The sequence below is a fragment of the Martes martes genome (assembly GCF_963455335.1).
Source record: "Martes martes genome assembly, chromosome: 18".
In the NCBI taxonomy this organism is placed as follows: Eukaryota; Metazoa; Chordata; class Mammalia; order Carnivora; family Mustelidae; genus Martes; species Martes martes.
This window is the reverse complement of record NC_137906.1, coordinates 21,925,543-21,946,749: the sequence shown is the minus strand read 5'-3', so window position 1 is coordinate 21,946,749 and position 21,207 is coordinate 21,925,543. Positions and strand designations below refer to the sequence as shown.

Below are 21,207 nucleotides of genomic sequence, written 5' to 3'. Positions count from 1 at the left end.
CTGTCTGCACAGCTGGTCCACTCCCCGCTCAGCCTATGACCGGCAGTGAACCCGTGGCCCAGCCCTTTGCCCTCCCACAGGGAGCTCTGGCAAATATTCAGTGTGATAATCATAATAATTGCTGAGGCTGAATAATATTTTCACACTTTGTTTTATGTGAAGTCAGATTGGTATATACCATGTAAGCTTCGAGGGTCATGTTATCATTCGACGCTGGTATGCCCTGCAAAGCCATCACCGCCGGAAGCCTGGTTACCATCCGTTCCCAGTTTTCATATTCAAACCCGGGCGGAGTTTCCCCATATTCCCTTTTACGCTCATCCCATTCCTGCTAAATCAGCGAGGGCCTCGTGGCTGTCATTTCTACGGTGGAGGGATGTCGATGCCGTTTCGTTTTTAGTTCGGCAGTGGTAGGAGACTGAAAGGCACGGGAGAATTGTGGGGAGGATGGTGAGAACAGGGTGGGTGGCGTGGGGAAGACTTCAAAGCACTCCCCAAGTCAAGGAAGGAAGAGAGCGCTTTGAAAAGGAAACAAGGCGAAGTTAGAACGGAGTCCAGGCCATGTTTGCTCTGAATAGTGTGGAGAGAGCGATCTGAGGAAGGGAGGGGAAGTGCCCCCTTTTCCAGCGGTGAACAGGCCCCAGACATAACCCCGCAGCTGGCTGTGACCCAGGGGCTGTGGGAAGTGGCCCAGAACACAGCAAGAGCACGACTGTGTGGGTAGATGGTATAGAGCGGGAAGAAAGGACAGGACGGACGGCAGAGGGGACACGATGGCAGATGCCGGTGTACCGAGGGGATGTTGAGGCCAGTAGCATTCCGAGCCCCTTCTCGGCTCTGCCTCTGAGCAACCCTGGAGAAAGCAGAGAAAACACTGTGAACGCACCCCACCAAACACCTGCTGTGGGCAGAAAAGGAGCAGGAAATATCCGCTTACACAATAGATCACGTTTCTGGCATGCTGGAGCCCCGGTTCTGTGTCGTTGCTTTAATCACGTACATGCTGCTTCCCATGCATTTTGCAATGCTCACTTAATCACAGCAACCCACCCTATGTTGAATGGTGCTGGCATTCCTACTTTGCATGTGGGGAAACTGAGGCTAGAAAGGTCAGGTAACTGGCCCAAGGTCATGGAGAAAATAAGAGGGCTGGGACTTGAACCCACAGAGTCTGGGTGCAGAGCCCATTCTGTCTGCTACTGTGCTGTTTCCTCAAGTTCTTTTTTTTTTTTTAATTAATTTATTTATTTTGACAGAGAGAGATCACAAGCAGGCAGAGAGAGAAGGGGAAGCAGGCTCCCTGCTGAGCAGAGAGCCCGATGTGGGGCCCGATCCCAGGACCCTGAGACCATGACCTGAGCCAAAAGCAGAGGCTTTAACCCACTGAGCCACCCAGGCGCCCCTGTTTCCTCAAGTTCTTGTTCCGGGTCGGGTACCCTGCTAAGTGCTTGAAAAAACTCCATATCCTTGAGTTCTCCGAACCATTGCAGGAGCTGGGTGTCCTCTTCATCTCCTGTTCCCAGGAGTGGATGTTAAGATACAGAGTCAATAATAACTTGTCTCAGGTCACAGCCAAGTTCGCACACAGGATCTGGACCTAGGTCTGGGGGACCATCAGGCCGTTCTGGTTGCTGTCACTGTGTAACCAACCATCCCCGAGCATAATGCTGTGAAATGACCATTTTCTTATGCTCTTAGTCTGTAGGTGGGCAATTGAAGGGGGCTTGTCTCTGGTCCCCAATATGTCAAGCTTCCTCTGGGAAGACTTTGTAGCTGGAGGTGACCCTACAGTGGGAGCTGGAACCATCTGCAGGCTCCCTTCTCTCGCACACTTGGCTTTCAGCTGGAGCTTCCGCGGGGTGGAAGACCAGCACGATGTTGACCTTGCCACGCCGTCTCTCCACGTGTGTTGTTTTGGACTTTCTTGCAGTGGGATGACTGGACTCCAGTAGAAGTGCGTGGCGTGGGACACCTGGGTGGCTCAGTGGGTTAAAGCCTCTGCCTTCGGCTTGGGTCATGATCCCGGGGTTCTGGGATCGAGCCCCACGTCGGGCTCTCTGCTCAGCGGGGAGCCTGCTTCCTCCTCTCTCTGCTTGCCTCTCGGCCTACTTGCGATCTCTATCTGTCAAGTAAATAAATAAAATCTTTAAAAAAAATGAAAAAATAAAATGAAGTGCATGGCGTCATGATGTGTTAGGATACCACAACTTCGGGACACCTGGGTGGCTCAGTTGGTTAAGCCTCTGCTTTCAGCTCAGATCAGGATGCAAGGGTCCTGGGATGAGTCCCGCCATCAGGCTCCTTGCTCATCAGGGAGCCTGCTTCTCCCTCTGCCTGCCTCTCCCCCTGCTTGTGCTCTATCTGACAAATAAATAAATAAAATATTTAAAAAAAAAAAAAAGGGATAGCACGACTTCTGCCTGCCTCGATCAGGCCAGGGGCTCCTGAAGGTCCTCCATGTTCCAAAGGAACACAGTCCATGTCCCCCATTTGATGAGAAGGTGGCAAAGCCACGTGGTAAGGAGAGCACAGGGGTTGGGAGCACTTGCCGTACCCATGCTCGGTATATGCAACCCGAGGCAAATGTCCCTGCTCATTAGAATCACTCTCCAAACTCCCAATGCCCAGCCAATGCCCAGGCTCTATCTCAGACCTATGAAATCAGGATCTCTGGGAGGGGAAACCAGGCATCCCTGTCTCCTTTAACTCATCTGTAAGCAAGTGATGACAATGAGGCCTCCTCCCGTGTATGCAAAGCATCTGGCAGACTGGCTGGCTAGTAAACATCCATGTTTCTCCAAGTGTGACCACCCCCCCATCCCCCTCCTTGACTCAGCCCACAAGGTCATCGGCAGTGTGCACAGGTGGCCTGAGAAAAGTTATAGATAGGTGTTTCTTTTTATAATCTATTTATGACAAGTGATTATGGTTTTCCATTTTCAGTGGTTACATAATCTCTCTCTCTCTCTCTCTCTCTCTCTCTCTCTGTGTGTGTGTGTGTGTGTGTTTAAGTAGGCTTCCATGCCCAGCATGGAGCCCAATGCAGAGCTTGAACTCAGGACCCCGAGATCGACCCCTGAGCTGAGATCAAGAGTCAAAACACTTAACCAACTGAGCCACCCACGTGCCCCTAGACTCCCTTTAAAATATACTTGAGTGAAAAAGGAAAGGAGGTCATTTGAAAGGTTCTAAGTAAATGATGGTATAGCCTAAAAGCACATAGGGCAGAAATCACGAAGGTGCTGGGTGAGGTGAGGCCGGGAAAACCCTCCCGCAGAAGATCAATCATGGTAGCCGTCCCTGTTCCTATTATTAGCATTACCTCTAAGGAGTGCCAGTTAAAGATCAACCATGGGGTGATTCTGAAATTAAAAAAAGTACACATCTGAGAGCTGAGTGGGTGGAAGTGGACTAGAGGTCTGGGAAGCCAATGAAGAGCCCCACGGTGAGTGACCTGATTCTCGGCAAGGAGTCGGAATTCTCTGAACTGTGGGAACCCGATGGGGAAGCGTCCATAAGCTCCTGAGGGGAAGTAGAGGTCAGTCGTCCCTCCGTTCTCAGGAGGAACCCTAGAAACCAGGGAGATAGACATTACATGCAATGAGGGGATCAAAAAGAAAGGGGGTAGAAGAGTGGGAGGAACAGAAGAGACCAGCAGGTTCTTGTCCCACTTAGGTCCCCAGTCCTCCTGTGAATTTCAGCCACTCTATGCCACCCCCCCCCCCGCCTCCCCCCATTCCTGCCCCACCAGGCCCTTCTGCAAAGGGTAGAGAATGGGGCTGTCACTCCCATGAGCCTCTCAGATCTGAACGTTCAGTAATTCCAAGAATTACCTGGTTCCGGGAACAGCCTCTTAAAGGCCTTGGAGGCAGAGACTGTGCTGCAGAAGGGCGAGGCCAGGGAAGGCCAATCAGAGGCCAAGAATGAGAGCAGCACGTGGGGCCTTCTGGCAAAGTGTGGAAGGACAGGGAGTGGCCAAGTTCTGCTAGAGACACAGCCTTTGTTTTCTCCGTTAAAGTATCTTTTGACAGGCCTTTTGAGGCTCAAAAGGAGTCATTAACCAGAAATTAACATCTAGGATTCCACAACCATACATGGTTATCTCAGGTATAAAGTAAAAAGGGAGGGACCCAGGCTTCAGGCTTCAAAAATTAGACAGACCTAAATTCAAAATCCCACTGCAGGCTGTGGCTGTGTGACATTGGGCCAGTTACTTAACTTCTCTGAACCTCTGTTTTTCTGGTCTATAAAATAGGGTCAGTAAGAGTCTGCCTGTGTGTTATTGGAAGGATTAAATGGGACAATGCCTATAAAGCACTGGCCACAGAGTAGTAGCCCAATACTTGGGAGCTGTCGCCGTGACCTTCTGAAGCTAACACAAGGGATCTGTGCTGGGCTGAGAGCCCACTGCCCAGAGCTGCTCCTCCCATCTGTCTGCTGAGTTCAAGAGCAGACACTGGCCCTAAGGCCTGGTTCCAATCATACCAGGGTCCCATTTGTCCCTCTTTGCTGTCCATGCCTTCAACAAGGCCCTAGTAACATAACAGGCATCTGATAACCATTAACTAAATGAATAAATAATCTGCCGTGGAAAGAGGGGCTCAAGGGGACGTCTGAAGGAGCTTTAGGCCAAATGCTTATAAGAGCCTGGGCACGGGGTTTGCTGTGTGTGTGATTCCAGGGCAAGTGTCTGGCTGGGAGGAGGTGAGGGGACAGGTGGAGGCGGAGGGCTGGTGCTGGAAGACTTGGAAGAGCTGAGCCTTACAAGGTGGGTGGGATGGAGGGCGTGTCAGACAGAAAGGTCCAGAAGAGCAGAAGCTTGTTCAGGGTCAGGTGGGAGAGTCAGATTTCAGCTCACATGTTTTAAAAAGATTTTACTTATTTATGAGAGAGAGAGAGAGAGCAAGAGAGCACCCAAGCTGGGGAAGGGGAGGGGCAGAAGGAAAGGGAGAAACAGACTCCCTGCTGAGCAGGGACCCCCCCCACCCCCCCACCCCCCCACCCCCCCACCCCCAGGCTCGGAGTGGGGGTGCGGGGGCTCAATCCCAGGACCTTGGGATCCTGACCTGAGCCAAAGTCAGACACTTAACTGAATGAGCACCCGCCCCCCATTAACAAGGTGTTCTGAGAAGGAACCAGGCAACTCAAGGCAGCGAGTTCCCTGTCTGTAGAGGTATTCAAGCAAGCAGAGGCAACCCAGGAATGGAGTGCAGTGGGATTGGACGAGATGTCCTCTAATATTCTACCTAGCCAGAGATTCTGTGACTGTTGGTACGTCTGACTCAGGGGAGGATGATGGACTGAGATTGCCAGAGGTTCGGGCTGGTCTTGGCAGGCTGTGCACCTGCTCCCTCTCCAACAGCAGCCTCATTCCTTTGCTTGTATTCTTAGGTCCCTAAGAACAAGTGTCTCCAAGTTTTGCAGCTGGGGCTTACATGGAAGGGCGGGAGAAAAGGAAAAATGCTTTGCCGGGGGCCTAGGGGTTTTCTCCCTCCTCCCGTTGAGTCTGCCTATGGAAAATGTTTCTTGCTAGTTTTTTTCCAGTAGTCCCCAGTTTTGGCCAACACGTGACTAAGCACCTAAATACCTAAATACCATGTTTTCCAGCCTAGTTAGGCGTGGCCATGTAATTAAATTCTGACCGGATGTAATGGATTCCACTTTAGGTCATGGCCTTAACAATGAATTGGTGTGGCTTCCTCTAGTCCCTTCCCCACTCCCTTTCCACAGGTTGAGATACACATGACAGGTACTGAAGAAGCTAGTTTGGACCGAAAAGTGGAAGCCACGTTGTTGTTGTTTTTTTAAAAGACATATTTATTTATTTGAGAGAGGCAGGGGGAGAGGGAGAGACTCTCAAGCAGACTCCTTGCTGAACGAGAGCCTGACGCAGGGCTTGATCTCACGACCCTGAGATCACAACCTGAGCTGAAACCAAGAGTCCGATGATCAATGGACTGAGCCACCCAAGTGCCCGGAGAGCCATGTTTTGGGGGTGGCAGAACGATGAGCTAAATGTAGCTGGAATTCTGGACGGTGAAGTTGTCATTTTAGCCCAAGAGTACTGACCCTTGGAGTTGTTACACGACAAAGAGAGAACTTTCTATCCCATTTTGAGTCTCCATTACCCCAGCCCAAACCTGAGTCTCAGTCAATAGATCCTCTTACTTGCCCATGTTCTTCTCAAATGATTATGCACAGGAGGTAAGGTTCTTCCTCCCCCAGCTGACCTCCCAGAACCTTGTCCTGACAGCCCCCTTGGCAGAGGGACTCGCCCCATAGATGAGGACTGTGAGAATCCTTGAATTTGAGCCCTCAGTAATCTGGGGCAAATCCCGTAATGTTTTAAATCTTAGTTTTCTCCATTTTGCAGGTGTCACCGATGGATACCCCTCATTTCAAAAGGTGGTTTTTCTATCATTTTAATTGTATTTTATTTGTAAGTAGGCTCCACGCTGGGTGTGGCCCCAGTGCGGGACTTGAACTCACCACCCTGAGATGGAGACCTAAGCTGAGATCAAGAGCCGGAAGCTTAACTGACTGAGCCACCCAGGCGCACCCCCCTCCCCCGCAAAAGGTGATTTTTCATGAAAATGACATGTAGGATCAGTAAGACTGCTTATTCTAGAGATGGAGTGGAGCTGGGGAGGAGGCTTGTTTCCCAGGCAGCATCACAAACAGGAATTTTTCTTGCATATCATAAGAAATCATGGAGACACATTGGCAGAACATTGGGCACCAAAATAAAACAAAAGGAAACACACTGGCCTCTACCCATCCAGGCAAACCAGGGACACCCTCTCCCGGGTGCACAACCAAATACAGACACTGACAAAACTGGCTCTCGTTGGTTCACGCAAACGCAGCCCTGCGCAGGCAGAAACACGGGGACGCACGACACTGGGCTGAGGGGGGACAGATGCCACACGCAAGCTGCAGCTGTACTTTCTTTATTGTCCCTCCCACCCTAAGGGAGGTCCAGTTTCTTCGCTGTCTTTCTTTTTTAGGGACTTTTTTTTTTTTTTTTTTTTTTTTTTTTGCGACTGCTCCTCCATTCCCTGCCTCTTGCTCTCTATCTTGTCCTTTTGCTGGGGCTGGGGGCACTTCCTTGGTGGCCCCTCGGAGCCTCAGTCAGGTAGGGTAAGTCCAGGAATGGGGTGGTGGGGGGACAAGCAGGCCTGGGCCCCACCCCAGATGCCAATTCTCCGATGCTCCGATTCTCCGTGGTCCTGTCTCCATCGCTGTGTGCTCTGGCCTCACCTAGGGCAAGGGAAGAGAGGGACCGTTCTAATCCTGGGTTCTCACCCTGCCTCTCCTGGTCACTTGCTCTGTGTCTCCAGAGAAGGATCCTCCCCTCCCTGGGACTGTGTTTCCCTCCCCGTTAGCCAAATTTCCCTCTAATTGGAAAGATTCTGTGTTTCCCCCTTTGCTCTGGTCCCTAGGACACTCGGAGTTGAATGTGTGTCTTGTTTTATTCTGAGTTGAGACCAGAGTCCCTGGATCCCTTCTTCCCACCCAACCACACATATTCAGACATGTCCTTCCCAGGCAGAGTGCCCTCTGGGTCACCTGACTCCTTACCTCCAGCTCTGTCTCAGGACCGTGCCCCTCGTCTTTTCCTCTCCGTATTCTGGAGCTTGGTCACCAGCTTCCTCTCATGTCCTCCTGGGCTGGGGCGGTTGGTGTTGGCAGCAGCTTCTCTCTTGGTGCGACCTTTCCGGCCTCCTGCTCCTGGGAACCGGGCAAGAGGCTGGGGTGATGTGGACGGAGGCGTGGTACATCCAAGGGGAGGCAGAGGGATACCGGGAGTGCAGGGTGGAAGGAGGGAGACTGGGGAGCGGTGGCCACGTAGCTTTGGGACAGTCAGGATCCCCGTTGCCCTCAACGTGGAGTGAGGGGCCCCCGATGGTCTCTTGTTGCTCCCATATTCTAGGGGTGCGTGAGGTCCCAGGGCTGAACAGGACAGCCCTCAGGGGAAGAGAGGTTGGAAAGGGGTGACTTGAGGGGTCAAGGGAACAGGATAGAGCATGGGTTGGAGGGTGGGGAGAAGGCCAAGGAGGAATCCTAGTTGGGGGTGTGGAGGGAGCAGAAAGGTGATGGAGCCAGACCTTACCCAGGTAGGAATGAGCTAGGCCGTAGAGCTCGTACTCATCCAGGCTGGGGTCTCCGTCCTCTGGGCCTCCGGGCTGTTGGGCCGGGTTGGCTGCTCTCGGGAAATTGGCCTTCATACCGGACTCTCTCTCTCGTTGTCTCTCTCTCTGTCGTCTTCGAAAGCTCTGTTTGTGTCTGGTTTCTCCACACCTCCCTGGTCACCAGCCCGACTTATAAGGCCACGTGTCCTCTTCAGGCTCTGTCTGATGCAATCTGGCCCTTTCCCAGAACCTGACCCAGTAAACAGCAATCACGAGGGGGAAAGAGCCGGTCGTGTGAGTCCCAGCCCCTTTCCCTCATCTCCTCCCTCTGACTGGGGCTCGCCCAGCTGGGTATTTTTCCACAGAGGAGATCCCCGCCCCTGAGGGAGGAGGAGGAAAGAGGCTGAGTGTGAGCATAAACAGCCCTTGGGATCATGGCCAGTGGGGGGATCCGAGGGCCTCACCTGGCCGACCCCTTCCGGTCAGTCCCCTCCCCCTGCCACACAGCTGACCCCCACCCAGTTCTGGCTCAGACACCCAGGTGGCAGATGGTGGAGAGAAGAACACACCCCAAACTAGGTCAGTGGTTCTCACCCCTAATGCACCCAACACCCCTTTTCGGTAGGAAACTTCTGGAAAGCCCCCTTAATATCCCGAGCTGTCGGGGGGAGTGGGTCCCTAGGGAGTTTCCCTCACCCGCGAGGGAGCCCAGCAGAGTGGTTGAGAGTACGGATTCTGGAGCCAGCGGTCCTGGGCTCAATCCTTTCATCTGCTACTTCCTGGGTGACCCCAGACAAGTCACCTTCCCTCTCTGTGCCCCGGTTTTCTCTACTGTAAAAACGAGGACGATGATAGCTGCATTGACCTCCCGGAGTTGGCGAGAGAACTGAGTGAGAGTCCACAGGGAAGGACCCTTGCCAAGGTGCCTGGTACCATGTACACTGCCATGCGGGACTTATCCACAGAATTTCCAAACAGCTCAATCCTGCCGTCCCTAGAAGGTAAAGCAGACGTAAAAGGAAATCAATTTAAAAAAATTTTTCTTTTAAGGGCGCCTGGGTGGCTCAGTGGGTTAAAGCCTCTGCCTTCGGCTCAGGTCATGATCCCAGGGTCCTGGGATCGAGGCCCACATCGGGCTCTCTGCTCGGCAGGGAGTCTGCTTCCCTCCCTCCCTCCCTCTCTCCCTGCCTCTGCCTACTTATAATCTCTGTATGTCAAATAAATAAATAAAATCTTTAAAAATTTTTCTTTTAAGATTTATTTATTCATTTGAGAGAGCATGAGCAAGGGGGAGGGGAGGGGGAGAAGCAGACTCCCCGCCGAGCAGGGAGCCCTATGTGGTAGTGGTGGAGGGGACTCAATCCCAGGACCCCAAGAACGTGAGCTGAGCCGAAGGTAGACACAACCTTCCACCTTTTTTATTTTTTTTAACCTCAGTGGTCTCCAGTACACTAGGACAGGCTGGGGCAAGGCCAAGTGGGTGGTCATTCTTTGCTCTCGTTCTCATTTCGCTGTGAGTCCATTCGAACACTGTTTCCTCTCTGTGTTACCTAATTTCACCTCCCCACCCCAAACCCTGTAATAACCCAGTCCCGTCCTTTGCTTCACAAGAAGAGATACTTCTGCTTGCGTTTCTCCCTGACCTGAGCCAGAATTAAATTTAGTTTTTGTTTTTCAGGTTTGGTTGATTTGTGAATTCTTGAAATATCCAGGAAATGAAAGTGAGGTCACTCGAATAAAACACAGTTTGGGATAATTACATAAGGGCCCTGGGGAAGGCCGCCCCCAAATGTGCCACTTTTGCCTGTTGGTTATTTTAAATAAAAGTTACCTAAGAGACAACCAGTGTGAGGAGGGCTCTCAGACCCTCCTCTGAACCCCGGAAAGCAGGACGTAAATCTCCCAGGTAAAAGGTCCACTCCCTGGACCAGGAGGTAAAGAGATTCTTATCACTAGAAATAAGACATTCAGAGCCGAGAAGTTCTTTTTTTTTTTTTTTAACTAATTTACAAAGTTTTCTCTGTCCTTTCAATTCCTCCCATTTTATAGTCTCTTTGTCTAAAAAAATAAAAACTGGGGCGCCTGGGTGGCTCAGTGGGTTAAAGCCTCTGCCTTCGGCTCAGATCATGATCCCAGGGTCCTGGGATCGAGTGCCACATCGGGCTCTCTGCTCAGTGGGCAGCCTACTTCCTCCTCTCTCTCTGCCTGCCTCTCAGCCTACTTGTGATCTCTATCTGTCAAATAAATAAATAAAATCTTAAAAAAAAATAAAATAAAAACTACCTGCCTCAGTCATTTCCTGAGGTCTCAATTTCATGACACACATAATAAAACTTTGCTTTTCTCTGTTGTTAATCTGTCTCATGTCAATTTAATTCTTTTTTTTTTTTTTTAAGATTTCACCCATTTACCCAACAGACAGAGAGCACAAGTAGGTGGTGGGGTGGGGGTAGCAGGTTCCCTGACGAGCAGAGAGCCTGATGTGGGGCCCCATCCCAGGACCCTGGGATCATGACCTGAGCCGAATGCAGAGGCTTTAACCCACTGAGCCACCCAGGTGCCCCTCAATTTAATTCTTAGTCCAGCTGGAAGATACTGAAGGCTAGGAGGAGAAGTTTTCCTCCCCACTAATAATAAAACACTCCACGGTAAGAGAAAGAGCAAAGTAATCTTAAGCAAAGATAACACACCCAGACAAATTAAGGTGGAAACCACAAGGAGATATGGGTTCTTTTTTTTTTTTTTAAGATTTTATTTATTTATTTGAGAGAGAGAAGGAGCACCGGGGAGGAGCAGAAGGAGAGGGAGAAGCAGACTCCTCACTGAGCAGGGAGCCTGACATGGGGCTTGATCCCAGGACCCCAGGATCATGACCTGAGCCAAAGGCAGACGCTTCACTGACTGAGCCCCCCAGGCACCCAAGATGTGGGGTTCTTACAAGGTGGTTTGCTGGGACACTTGGGTGGCTCAGTGGGTTAAGTCTCTGCCTTTGGCTCGGGTCATGATCTCAGGGCCCTGGGATCGAGCCCCACATCGGGCTTTCTGCTCAGCAGGGAGCCTGTCCCCCCTCCTCCCCATGCCTGCCTCTCTGCCTACTTGTGATCTCTGTCTGTCAAATAAATAAATAAAATCTTAAAAAAAAAAAAAGGTGGTGGGCTTCACCACTACCTGGGATGGGGTAGGTTCTAGGCTCAGGTCAGTGGAGATAAGTGTTTTCGCTTCTTGAGTGTGTAGCCGGACACTCAAATGCCTGCAGGATGTGGGACAATTCTGCATGTGACTGTCCTGCTCGGCCTGCCTGTCTGTCACTGTGGCTACTAAGAACACCCCCACAAATTCCCCATTACTAGCCGCGAGATCTTGGGCTCACTTCTGACTTTCCATCTGCTCATCAGGAAAGGGGAGATGGAGAGAGCACCACTGGGTGGGGGGAAGGGCTTGGTCCTGAGCCAGCATGGTGTGGACTGCTTTTTCCAGCGATCTTCAAAGAAGGGAAACTGAAGCTCAGAGAGACTTGCTCAAGGTCACAAGGCTGGTGAGCGGTGAAGGATTCTCCCCACCACTGAGGTCTACCTGCCCCCAGTTCCAGCCTGGTTCTAAGTCAGCCAAACACTGGCAAAGGTTTGGCAACTGTGTGTGTGTCAAGCGCTTGTCAGGGATTCCTTCTTCCTGCCCTCTCTCCCCCTACTTTGGACCAGGCTGGGTACTAAGAATGCCCGATTTTTACCCCATTACCCTAATTTTTTAAAAAAGATTGTATTTATCTATTTGACAGAGAGAGAGTAAGCACAAGCAGGGGGAACAGCAGAGGCAGAGGGAGAAGCAGACTCTCTGCTGAGCAAGGAGCCCAATGTGGGGCTTGATCCCAGGACCCCGAGATCATGAGCTGAGCCGAAGGCAGACACTTAATGACTGAGCCCCCATATGCCCCCAAATTACCCTCATTTTATTACACTTTCTCCATATTGTATAGTCAGTCAGCATTAATTTTTTGTTTACTTCTCCATGAGTTGGCCCCCCAAGAACGCAGTCCTGGGGGCGCCTGGGTGGTTCAGTGGATTAAGACTCTGCCTTCAGCTCAGGTCATGATCCCAGGGTCCTGGGATCGAGCTCCACATTGGGCTCTCTGTTCAGCGAGGAGCCTGCTTCCCCCTCTCTCTCTCTCTGCCTGCCTCTCTGCCTACTTGTGATCTCTGTCTGTCAAATAAATAAATAAAATCTTAAAAAAAAAAAAAAAGAATGCAGTTCTGGTTTGGTTTAGTTAGTGGTTAAAGGACTAGGCTGTGCAGTCAGACAGCCTGGGTCCAAAGCTGGGTTCTTGCCCTCAGACAAGTTATCCAGCCTCTCTGTGCCTCAGTGTCCTCACTTGTATGATGAGATTGATAATAATACCTACCTGGCGGGATTGTTGTGAGGATTAAAAGGGTCAGTTCTTGTGAAGGCTCAGCCCAGTGCCTGGAACAGAGTGAGTGGTCAACAAATGACCATTATCACCATTCACAAGGGCAGGAATCTTGTCTATCTTACTGTAACCCTCCAGGCCTGGCCCACAGTCAGGGCTCAATAAATGATCAGTTGAGTTCACGAAGCTATTTTAAGATCAGTGAGATCCAGGTCCTCTGCTCTGGGGGAACTGAGAGGCCCAACTCTAGTCCCACCGAAGACCGTGAAGACACTAGGGCCGTCCTCCACGGAGCCAGCAGAGAACATCTCCCTGTCTTTGATCTTGCACTTGATGGAAGAAGAAAGTCTTGATCCTGGGCAGGGCAGGGCAGGCAGAGGGAGGGTGGCCAAGAGAGAAGAGACTTTGGGGAACACATGGCATGGACCTGTAGGGCCCAGAAGGTGACTCAGTGGGAAAAGGTGTGTATGTGTAATCAGCCACAAGGAAGTTTGTTTTCTTTCTGCATGGGATTGTACCTTCACGAGGCTCCAAGAAATCTCTTGCCTAACAGGCATGCCTATTATAAGCCAGCGTGATCAGCCCGAGCTAAACCCAGGGGGCTGGGGAGCTCTCAGAAGGGTGCCCAACCCAATGGGGAGTGGGGAGGGTGGGGAAAGAATCAGGGCAGGCTTCCTAGAGGCAGTGAAGCCTAAACAACAGTGACTGGGAAAGATAGCAAGATACACCCAACTGCCCAAGTTAAACCACCCAAGTCAGGAAAGCCCGGACAGCCTGGTGGATGTGCAGAAATCTTTGGCTCAAAGGATCTGGAGATTCCCAGGTTCGAACGCAGAGTATGTCATCGTGCTTGGGGGCATCACTGTGTACCAAGGAGACCCAAGAAGCCTAAATGCAGTGAAATAAGACGGGTCTGTATTGACTTTAGAGCGGCAGTCCAGAGAAGCCCCGAGCCCAGCAGCTGACGTGCAGTTATCCCTGGCTATGTGATAGACTCACCTTGAATATAAGCGGATGCAATCTTTTTTAAAAAGATTTTTGTTTATTCATTGGAGAGAGAGCCCACGAGAGAGGAGAGAAAGAGCACACAAGTGAAAGGAGAGGCAAAGAAAGAAAGAGAAGAGGCTCCCCACTGAGCAGGGTGCCTGATGTGGGGCTCCATCCCAGGACCCTGAGATCAGGACCTGAACAGAGGGCAGACGCTTAATCGACTGAGCCCCCCCAGGAGACCCTGGATGCAGCCTTTCGATGGGCAGTTTTGCGATACTAGTAATGTTTTGGTTTTTTTTTAATGAAAGGCTTTTTAAATTTTATTTTATTTATTTATTTGTCAGAGAAAGAGTGAGCACAAGCAGGCAGAGAGGCAGGCAGAGGCAGAGGGAGAAGCAGGCTCCCCGCCGAGCAAGGAGCCCAATGTGGGACTGGATCCCAGGACCCTGGGATCATGACCTGAGCCGAAGGCAGCGGCTTAACCAACTGAGCCACCCAGGCGTCCCTACACTGGTAATGTTAAACACTCATCCCCACCCCCCATACCACCCTGCTTGTAATAGTGAAAAACTGGAAACAACCTAAGCGTCCACCAAGAAGTAATCAGGTGATCAAGATCCTTCCGTGAAATACTCCGTAGCCATTAACCAGAATAAGCTGTGTCTCCAGCTGTGAGGAGAAAGTCGTCTGTAATACATTGGTGAATGAAAAAATCACGTTGCAAAACATCATGTACAATCCTCATCAGTCTTTCTCCATTTACTTTTTTTTTTTAAGATGTCATCTATTTATTTGCGAGAGATGGACAGAGATAGCAACAGAGAGCATGAACAGGGAGGACAGGGAGAAACAGCCTCCCAGGCGCCCCAATTATTCTTTTTTAAAAAGTTTTATTGATTTAAGTAATCTCTATTCCCACTGGGGGCTCAAACTCACGACGCCAAGATCAAGACGCATGCTCTTCTGACTGAGCCAGCCAGACACCCCCAGTTTGGTGTTATTTTTAAAATACTATCTGTCTCTCTAGTTCTATTGCCAAGTACGTGATGTTTCAGCACACAGATCATCTGGCATAGAAAAAAAGAAGTGTACATGGCTCCCGCTTACCCAAGTGTAGACGTTAAGATTTTTCCAAACCCTGTAACTTACATTGTCTCTTTAGAGGCGTAATATAGACTTCTTCTTCTTCTTTTTTTAAGATTTGAGAGACAGAGAGCATGAGCAGGATGGGGGTGGGCAGAAGGAGAGGGAGCGGCAGACTCCCTGCGGAGCAGGGAGCCCAATGCAGGACTCCATCCCAGGACCCTGAGATTGTGGCCTGAGCCGAAGGCAGACACTTAACCAACTGAGCCACGCAGTCACCCAGGCACAGTATAGACTTTTAGTTAAGCCAAAATTTTTATATCAACTGAGTCACGTCACAGAGCTCAGGAGGGGGGGACGTCAGGACACCGGGGCACCCAGCATACAGCTACGCTTGTGAAGAACAGAACCAAATGGATTTCAGAAAATCTCAAGCAGCCACATAAGCCGTCTATTCAGCTCATGTTACCATACATTCTCCAATCAATTTCACTTTGTAAACAGCTTGAGTCGTCAAAAATGCAGACATACAAAAAAAGGACATACATAACAACAATGTTCACTTTTGTAAAATGATGATATTTACCTCCAGTGAGGAGTCCTGTCTCTTCAAGTCCCAAATCCATTTCTCGCTGGGGTCATGGTGTCTGATGTCTGATGCTGTCATTTCTGTGTTCACAGGCTCACTTTCTCTGCTGGGCAGTTTGGCATGTTCCTGGTAGAATAAATAGACAGAGGTCCTTAATGTCCTGCTGTCTGTTCAAATAACCAGGTGGACGGGGTACCTGGGTGGCTCAGTGGGTGAAGTGTCTGCCTTCGGCTCAGGTCATGATCTCAGGGTCCTGGGATAGAGCCCCAGGAGGGAGAAACCCACACTCAGGGGGGAGTCTGGTCCTCCCTCTCCCTCTGCCCCTCCCCCGGCCTGTGTTATCTCTCTCTCTCTCAAATAAATAAAAATCTTTTTTTTTAAGATTTATTTATTTATTTGACAGACAGAGATCACAAGTAGGCAGAGAGGCAGGCAGAGAGAGAGGAGGAAGCAGGCTCCCCGCTGAGCAGAAAGCCCGATGTGGGGCTCGATCCCAGGACCCCGGGATCATGACCTGAGCCGAGGGCAGAGGCTTTAACCCACTGAGCTACCCAGGCGCCCCAATAAAAATCTTTAAAAAAAAAAAAACCAAAGTGGACAATATCACCTTAAAATTTCTGGTGAGGGCTTCTTGGATAGGTTCACAATCCTTGACCGTATAAATTCCAATCCAGGTTTTATGCGATCTAGCTGACTTTCTATCCAACCACTCCTGGATGGTGAGGTGCTTCTGGAACCCCTTATAGAAGAAGTACTGGTCTTTGAAGGGGGCATCCTGCCTGAGGAATGTCCAGAGAATCCTGGGGGTCTGTCAAAGCGATCTCTGAGCCTGTTCCATCTGATACAACATTCCATACTAACAGTGGAAAGTCTATTCAAATAATAAAGACCATCATCTTGGAGCTGCTGTCACCCACGGAGCCTCAGGCTAATCTTATTTTTTTTTAGGATTTTATTTGTTTATTTGACAGACAGAGATCACAAGTAGGCAGAGAGGCAGCCAGAGAGAGAGAGGAGGAAGCAGGCTCCCCGCTGAGCAGAAAGCCCGATGTGGGGCTCGATCCCAGGACCCTGGGATCATGACCTGAGCCGAAGGCAGAGGCTTTAACCCACGGAGCCACCCAGGTGCCCCTAATCTTATTTTTGTAAGCAAAATTATTGTAGTTATTGTAAAAAAAACAAAAACAAAAACGAGAGGAGGGGAGATCAGGGGATGGAACACATACACAGTGGTCATACCCTAGACTAGGGTTATGGAAAGTTTATACTTTCTCCATTACAGATTCTAGATTGCTGCCATGTGTAGCTTCCTACAGCGTATACCTATTTTAGAAGTGACGGGGGATTAAAGCAATTTTTAAGAGCTAATGTATTGTAGCCCCTTCCTCCCTCGGGTTCCATGCACACAACGCCACCTTGTGGTCGTGCTGTGCCTTCTTTTGTATGTGTTGGGGACACAAGCAGTGTGAACAGCTTGCCCCACCTGCCTCCCGTGGGAGGTCAGATCCAACTGAACAGCACGTAACCAAACCAAATGAGAGTTCAGTCAGTCTAGGCACTGCAAGCCAATGAACGCTGCTACCAAGCTTTTGCCGTGAAGGAAGATAGGCTATTTATCGGTGTGGTGTCACTGAGGGAGTTAATGCTCCAAAGTGCCAAACTCCCTGATGACTTACAAGTGAGGGTTTTTAGGGGCAAAATTTGGGGGCTAGGCTTGGGGGGGGGAGCTTCTGAGAAGGTGGATGCTTTTGATTGGAGACCCATGAAGTCGCGTTAACGGATGTGACTTAGCTGCTTCTCGTATTGCTCTTTCTGGGCCCCAGGAAGGTCTACACGTGGGTAAGCTCATTTGGTTGAATTCTTTCATGTTTCTTTGAATGGTAAGCAAGCGTTCCTATCTCTTGGGCCTGGAGCTCTATGTTCCCTGGCGAGAACAGCCGTCCCTCGGGGTGACATGACCTCTAGGTAGGTCTGTCATCAGAACTAACAAGATGGATGTGGGCTTCAAGCCTTTTTATGTTTTGTTCAAGTGGGTAATGGGTAGACATGAACAGGGACAAGGTGAGAGAGGGGCAGCTGACTTTCCACAGAAGGAGCCTGAAGCCCCTTGGCAAAAAGCCAGCTCTGAATGGGGAGAAAGCAAAGAGAGGGGAGAGATGTGAGTATTGCCCTCAACAGGGGAACTCTGTGAAGGGAGTGTTAGGAAGTTGTTAAGGGAGAGTTAGGAAGCCATGGTATGTAACTCGTCCGCAGGTCCTCAAGAGACAGACCTTCAGTCAAGATCCCTGTGACTTCAAGGCTTTTTAGAAAGGATTTCAGATGTGATGCTCCAATCCAGTGAGGCTAAAGGGCAGACCAGAAAGGCCCAGCCTTTTTTTGCCATTGTGGCTTTCTTACAGAAAGGGACTCTGCTGTCCAAGCAAAGGGAGTGTTCTGGTCAGCACCACAGTTTTAAATCTCCCCATATAACTCAGTGGGTTCTGGTTTACACATCAGTCTCTTGTGAGTCACATCAGTGTGAGTCTACCCTGAAAGGCTGCTAGCAAAATGGGATTTCTGGGGAAAAAAAGAAGAACGCTCTGGACAAATGGATGAGGGCAGAGGATTTAAGGGGCTGTTAGTCTCACCTGGTAGTTATATTGCCCAGAAAAATCCTCACATTGGCCACAAGTGGGCAGGCTTGAGACTGTTCTTGGTGACGCGGTGGTAGCCAGTAGTTGGGAGGCAATTTAGACATCCATCACGCAATTTAGACACACATCACACGACAATATGAGTGTCCATTATGAAACATTGCACAGTTATTCTAAGTAACAGGCACACGCAGCATCAAGGACAAGTCTTTTTTTTTTAAGATTTTATTTATTTATTCGACAGAGAGAGAGATCACAAGCAGACAGAGAGGTAGGCAGAGAGAGAAAGAGAGAGAGGGGGGAGCAGGCTTCCCACTGAGCAGAGAGCCCGATGCGGGGCTCGATCCCAGGACCCTGAGAACATGACCTGAGCCGAAGGCAGAGGCTTTAACCCACTGAGCCACCCAGGTGCCCCCCAAGGACAAGTCTTGAAAGCATCGTGCTGAGTGGGAAAAATGAGAAACTCAATGAGGTTTCTAGCACAATACCATTTAGGTAAGTTAAAAATCTATGCATACAAGACAACACGCGTGTTTGACAAAGACACTCTCACACACACTGGGGAAGGGAGGAGAAGTAAAACAATAAGGGCCATAAATAGAATAAACAAGCGAGAGGGTATCCAGAGCCCAATGATTACAGTCTGTCAGGAAGCAAGCAAAGAGTAGCCCAACCTCTATATCTGGGAATAAACAATTAAAAGGTCTTACAGTTGTTTAGGCAAGTGTGGCTTAGACCAGGGCACATGTGGTGGAGATGAAAAGTGGATGGAGCGTGTGATACGAATGAAACACATAAACCATATTTACATACACAGTATGTGGCCAACAAATGAGAACTGTTCCTATTTATTATTGAACCAATCAACGTGGAATTTGTTGGTCAGCACTAGGAGATTTAGTGATCCATTCGCCTTAGGAGGGTGACCTTGCCTGAAACAATATTTTCTTGGCTAATAATACCCTTCCCCACCCGCTCCCTCTCTGTCTTCAAAACCTTTCCTTTTCTTCAGCTCGGTGGAACTCCTTTCTATTTGTGAGGTGGGATGCTGCCTGATTCATGAATCATTCCACGAAACCAATTTCACCTCTTAAGTGACTCAGTCGAATTTTTGTTGCTTAACAGTGGAAACACCAGAGATTACAGACAAATTCTGTGACTAAGGTCAATAGTTGACATTCAGGAGAGACAGCTTCTGAGACCTCTACAAACGCGAAATTTGTGAAATCTCGCCAGCATAAGCTTCTTAAAAACTCAGGATATATATATTTTATTTATTTATTTATTTATTTGACAGAGAGAGATCACAAGTAGACAGAGAGGCAGGCAGAGAGAGAGAGAGAGGGAGAGGGAAGCAGGCTCCCTGCCGAGCAGAGAGCCCGATGCGGGACTCGATCCCAGGACCCTGAGATCACGACCTGAGCCGAAGGCAGCGGCTTAACCCACTGAGCCACCCAGGTGCCCCAAAAACGCAGGATATAGAGCTGAGACTGGGTAGGTGGTCGGGCCTTTCACTGAGATAGAGACTTCAAAAAGAAACAAGCTTGATGGCAAAAAATGTTGTGTTAATTTAGGGCTGAAATAGTTTGTGTTGAAGTCTGAGGTTCTTCTAAGTGCGTAGACAATTATTGAGGGGCTGTGATGTGCCCTCATAGGTACTAGGAATGTACTAAATACTGGGAATACAAAGGTGAACAAAACAGATGATTCTAATCTCATTGAGCCGGCAAGTGTAAAAATAAACGAAATAAATGTTAATTTCAAACTTTGGTAGGGGTTATGTAAGAAACTATAAGATACTAGAATGTAAAGTAATGTAGTTTAATATTTATTCATGTCCTTAACACGTTCCTGGGAAATCTCCCCTAAAAGTGCAATTTCTGGGTCTACGGATCTGCTTGTTTTAATTTGTTTAAAATTTTTTTCAAATACACTTCATATTTTGGAGCAGCTTGAGGTTTAAAAAAATTTTTTTTAATTATCTTACAGAGGTTTGGGGGAATGAGAGAGGATGCTGAAAACACTAGTGCCCTAGCGTGTTAAAACGTTCAGCGGGCCAGTCGGGCTTAATGTGATACAAAGTAAAAACTACATATCCCAAGGAGCAGCGCGGCACGTCACAGAGAAAGTACGGCGCGTGCGTGGAAGGGTTCGCGCTGCGACTGGCTCATAAAAGGAAAAAAGCGTGTGCGGTGCTGGACGTGCCGCGAATCTTCGAACGCAAGCGCGTTATGATCTTCAGAATTTGAAAAAGGGTTCGAGGGGCGCGCCCGCGCCGGCCGTAATTGCGAGCGCGACGTGCCCATTCCGCCGGTGGCCTGTCAGGTGGGGATGGGTCGCGGTCTGGGTCCCCGGGGGAATGGGGGGAGCGGAGGGCCGGGGGCCCCCGCCCCCTCCCCCACCCCCCTCCCGGTACGTTCCCATTCCCGAGCCTCCCTGAGGCGGCTCTCGAGGGGCGGTGCGCACGCGCCCTGGGCGGGGAGAGGCGGGGCTGGGGAAGGGAGGGCCCGCGCCGGAGGTGTTTGGGATCTGCGCGTGCGCGGGCCGGCTCGGCGAGGCGGGGAAGCGGGCGTGCGCGGAGCGGGGCGCGCAGGCGGCGGAGGCGGGGTTCTGAGCCCAGGCGCGAGAAGGCGGTGGCTGAGGATGAGCTCCTGTTAATGAGATAACTATTCGCCCTCCAGAGACTTCCAGTGGCCTCCTCGTCTCTCTGCGCCCGTTTGCAGCGTGAGGTCCAGGTCTCTGAACCGCCCCAGTCTAGGCCCCCGCCACTCCACTTGAGATAGCACTTATGTTGAAACTACCAGTGGTCCCTCGGTCGCCAAATCCAGTGTTCTGTTCGTTCTCACTCCTGTAGCAATGGTTGGTGCGGGTCATCACTGCCCTTTCTTGGGGTACGTTTTTCATTTGATTTGTGGAACGTTCTGTTCTTTAGCCTCAGCTCTCTGGTTTCTCCTTTGCTCTCCGGAGCTATCCATTTCAAGACTTTAAGTATAAATACCGTCTCGGGCGCTCTCAGATTTCCGTCTTCAACCCAATGCTCTACCTTGCACCCCAGATTGACATCTCTTAAAATATCAAATCGGCATCTCAAAGATGTCCAGAACTGAAATTTTGAGTCTTACCCCTCACATACCTTTACCTTCTCCAATCTTCCCATTCTTCCACTTGCTCAGGCCAAGCACTGAGTTATTCCTGGTGGGTTTTGCACCTCGCCCCCTTTCCTTTTAGTGCCTATTTGCCCAATCCGGGGCTCGATCCCAGGACCCTGAGATCATGACCTGAGCCGAAGGCAGAGGCATTAACCCACTGAGCCACCCAGGCGCCCCTCAAAGAGATAGATACTCTCTTTGGCACTTGGTCCTTTTTGCCTGAGAATTT

The 21,207-nt window shown here is 50.1% G+C and overlaps 2 protein-coding genes across 9 annotated transcripts in view; one reads left to right on the top strand and one right to left on the bottom strand.

Annotated features, from left to right (window-relative positions):
* Positions 1–6,907: 6,907 nt before the first annotated feature.
* Positions 6,908–9,274, bottom strand: NUPR1 (nuclear protein 1, transcriptional regulator). 2 transcript variants are annotated; one of them, XM_080830233.1, is made up of 4 exons: positions 8,829–9,274; positions 8,114–8,382; positions 7,582–7,731; positions 6,908–7,260 (listed from the first exon to the last, which is right to left on the bottom strand). In XM_080830233.1, exons 2-3 carry the CDS (start codon positions 8,226–8,228, stop codon positions 7,595–7,597), a joined length of 252 nt encoding a protein of 83 aa, XP_080686359.1. In that variant the 5' UTR covers positions 8,229–8,382; positions 8,829–9,274; the 3' UTR covers positions 6,908–7,260; positions 7,582–7,594. The 2 variants fall into 2 exon arrangements, with proteins under 2 accessions (XP_080686359.1, XP_080686358.1); XM_080830232.1 differs by lacking the exon at positions 8,829–9,274 and having other exon boundaries at positions 8,114–8,477.
* A 10,673-nt stretch (positions 9,275–19,947) lies between these two features.
* SGF29 (SAGA complex associated factor 29) overlaps positions 19,948–21,207 on the top strand; it is a 28,895-nt gene continuing 27,635 nt past the window's right edge. For 2 of the 7 annotated variants that reach the window (XR_013968394.1, XM_080830032.1), the window contains exon 1: positions 19,948–20,154. The gene's annotated coding sequence lies outside the window, so the exon portion shown is untranslated. Of the gene's footprint in view, positions 20,242–20,378; positions 20,721–21,207 lie in introns of those variants that run through there. The other 5 variants (XR_013968393.1, XM_080830036.1, XM_080830035.1 and 2 more) reach the window with 4 other exon arrangements.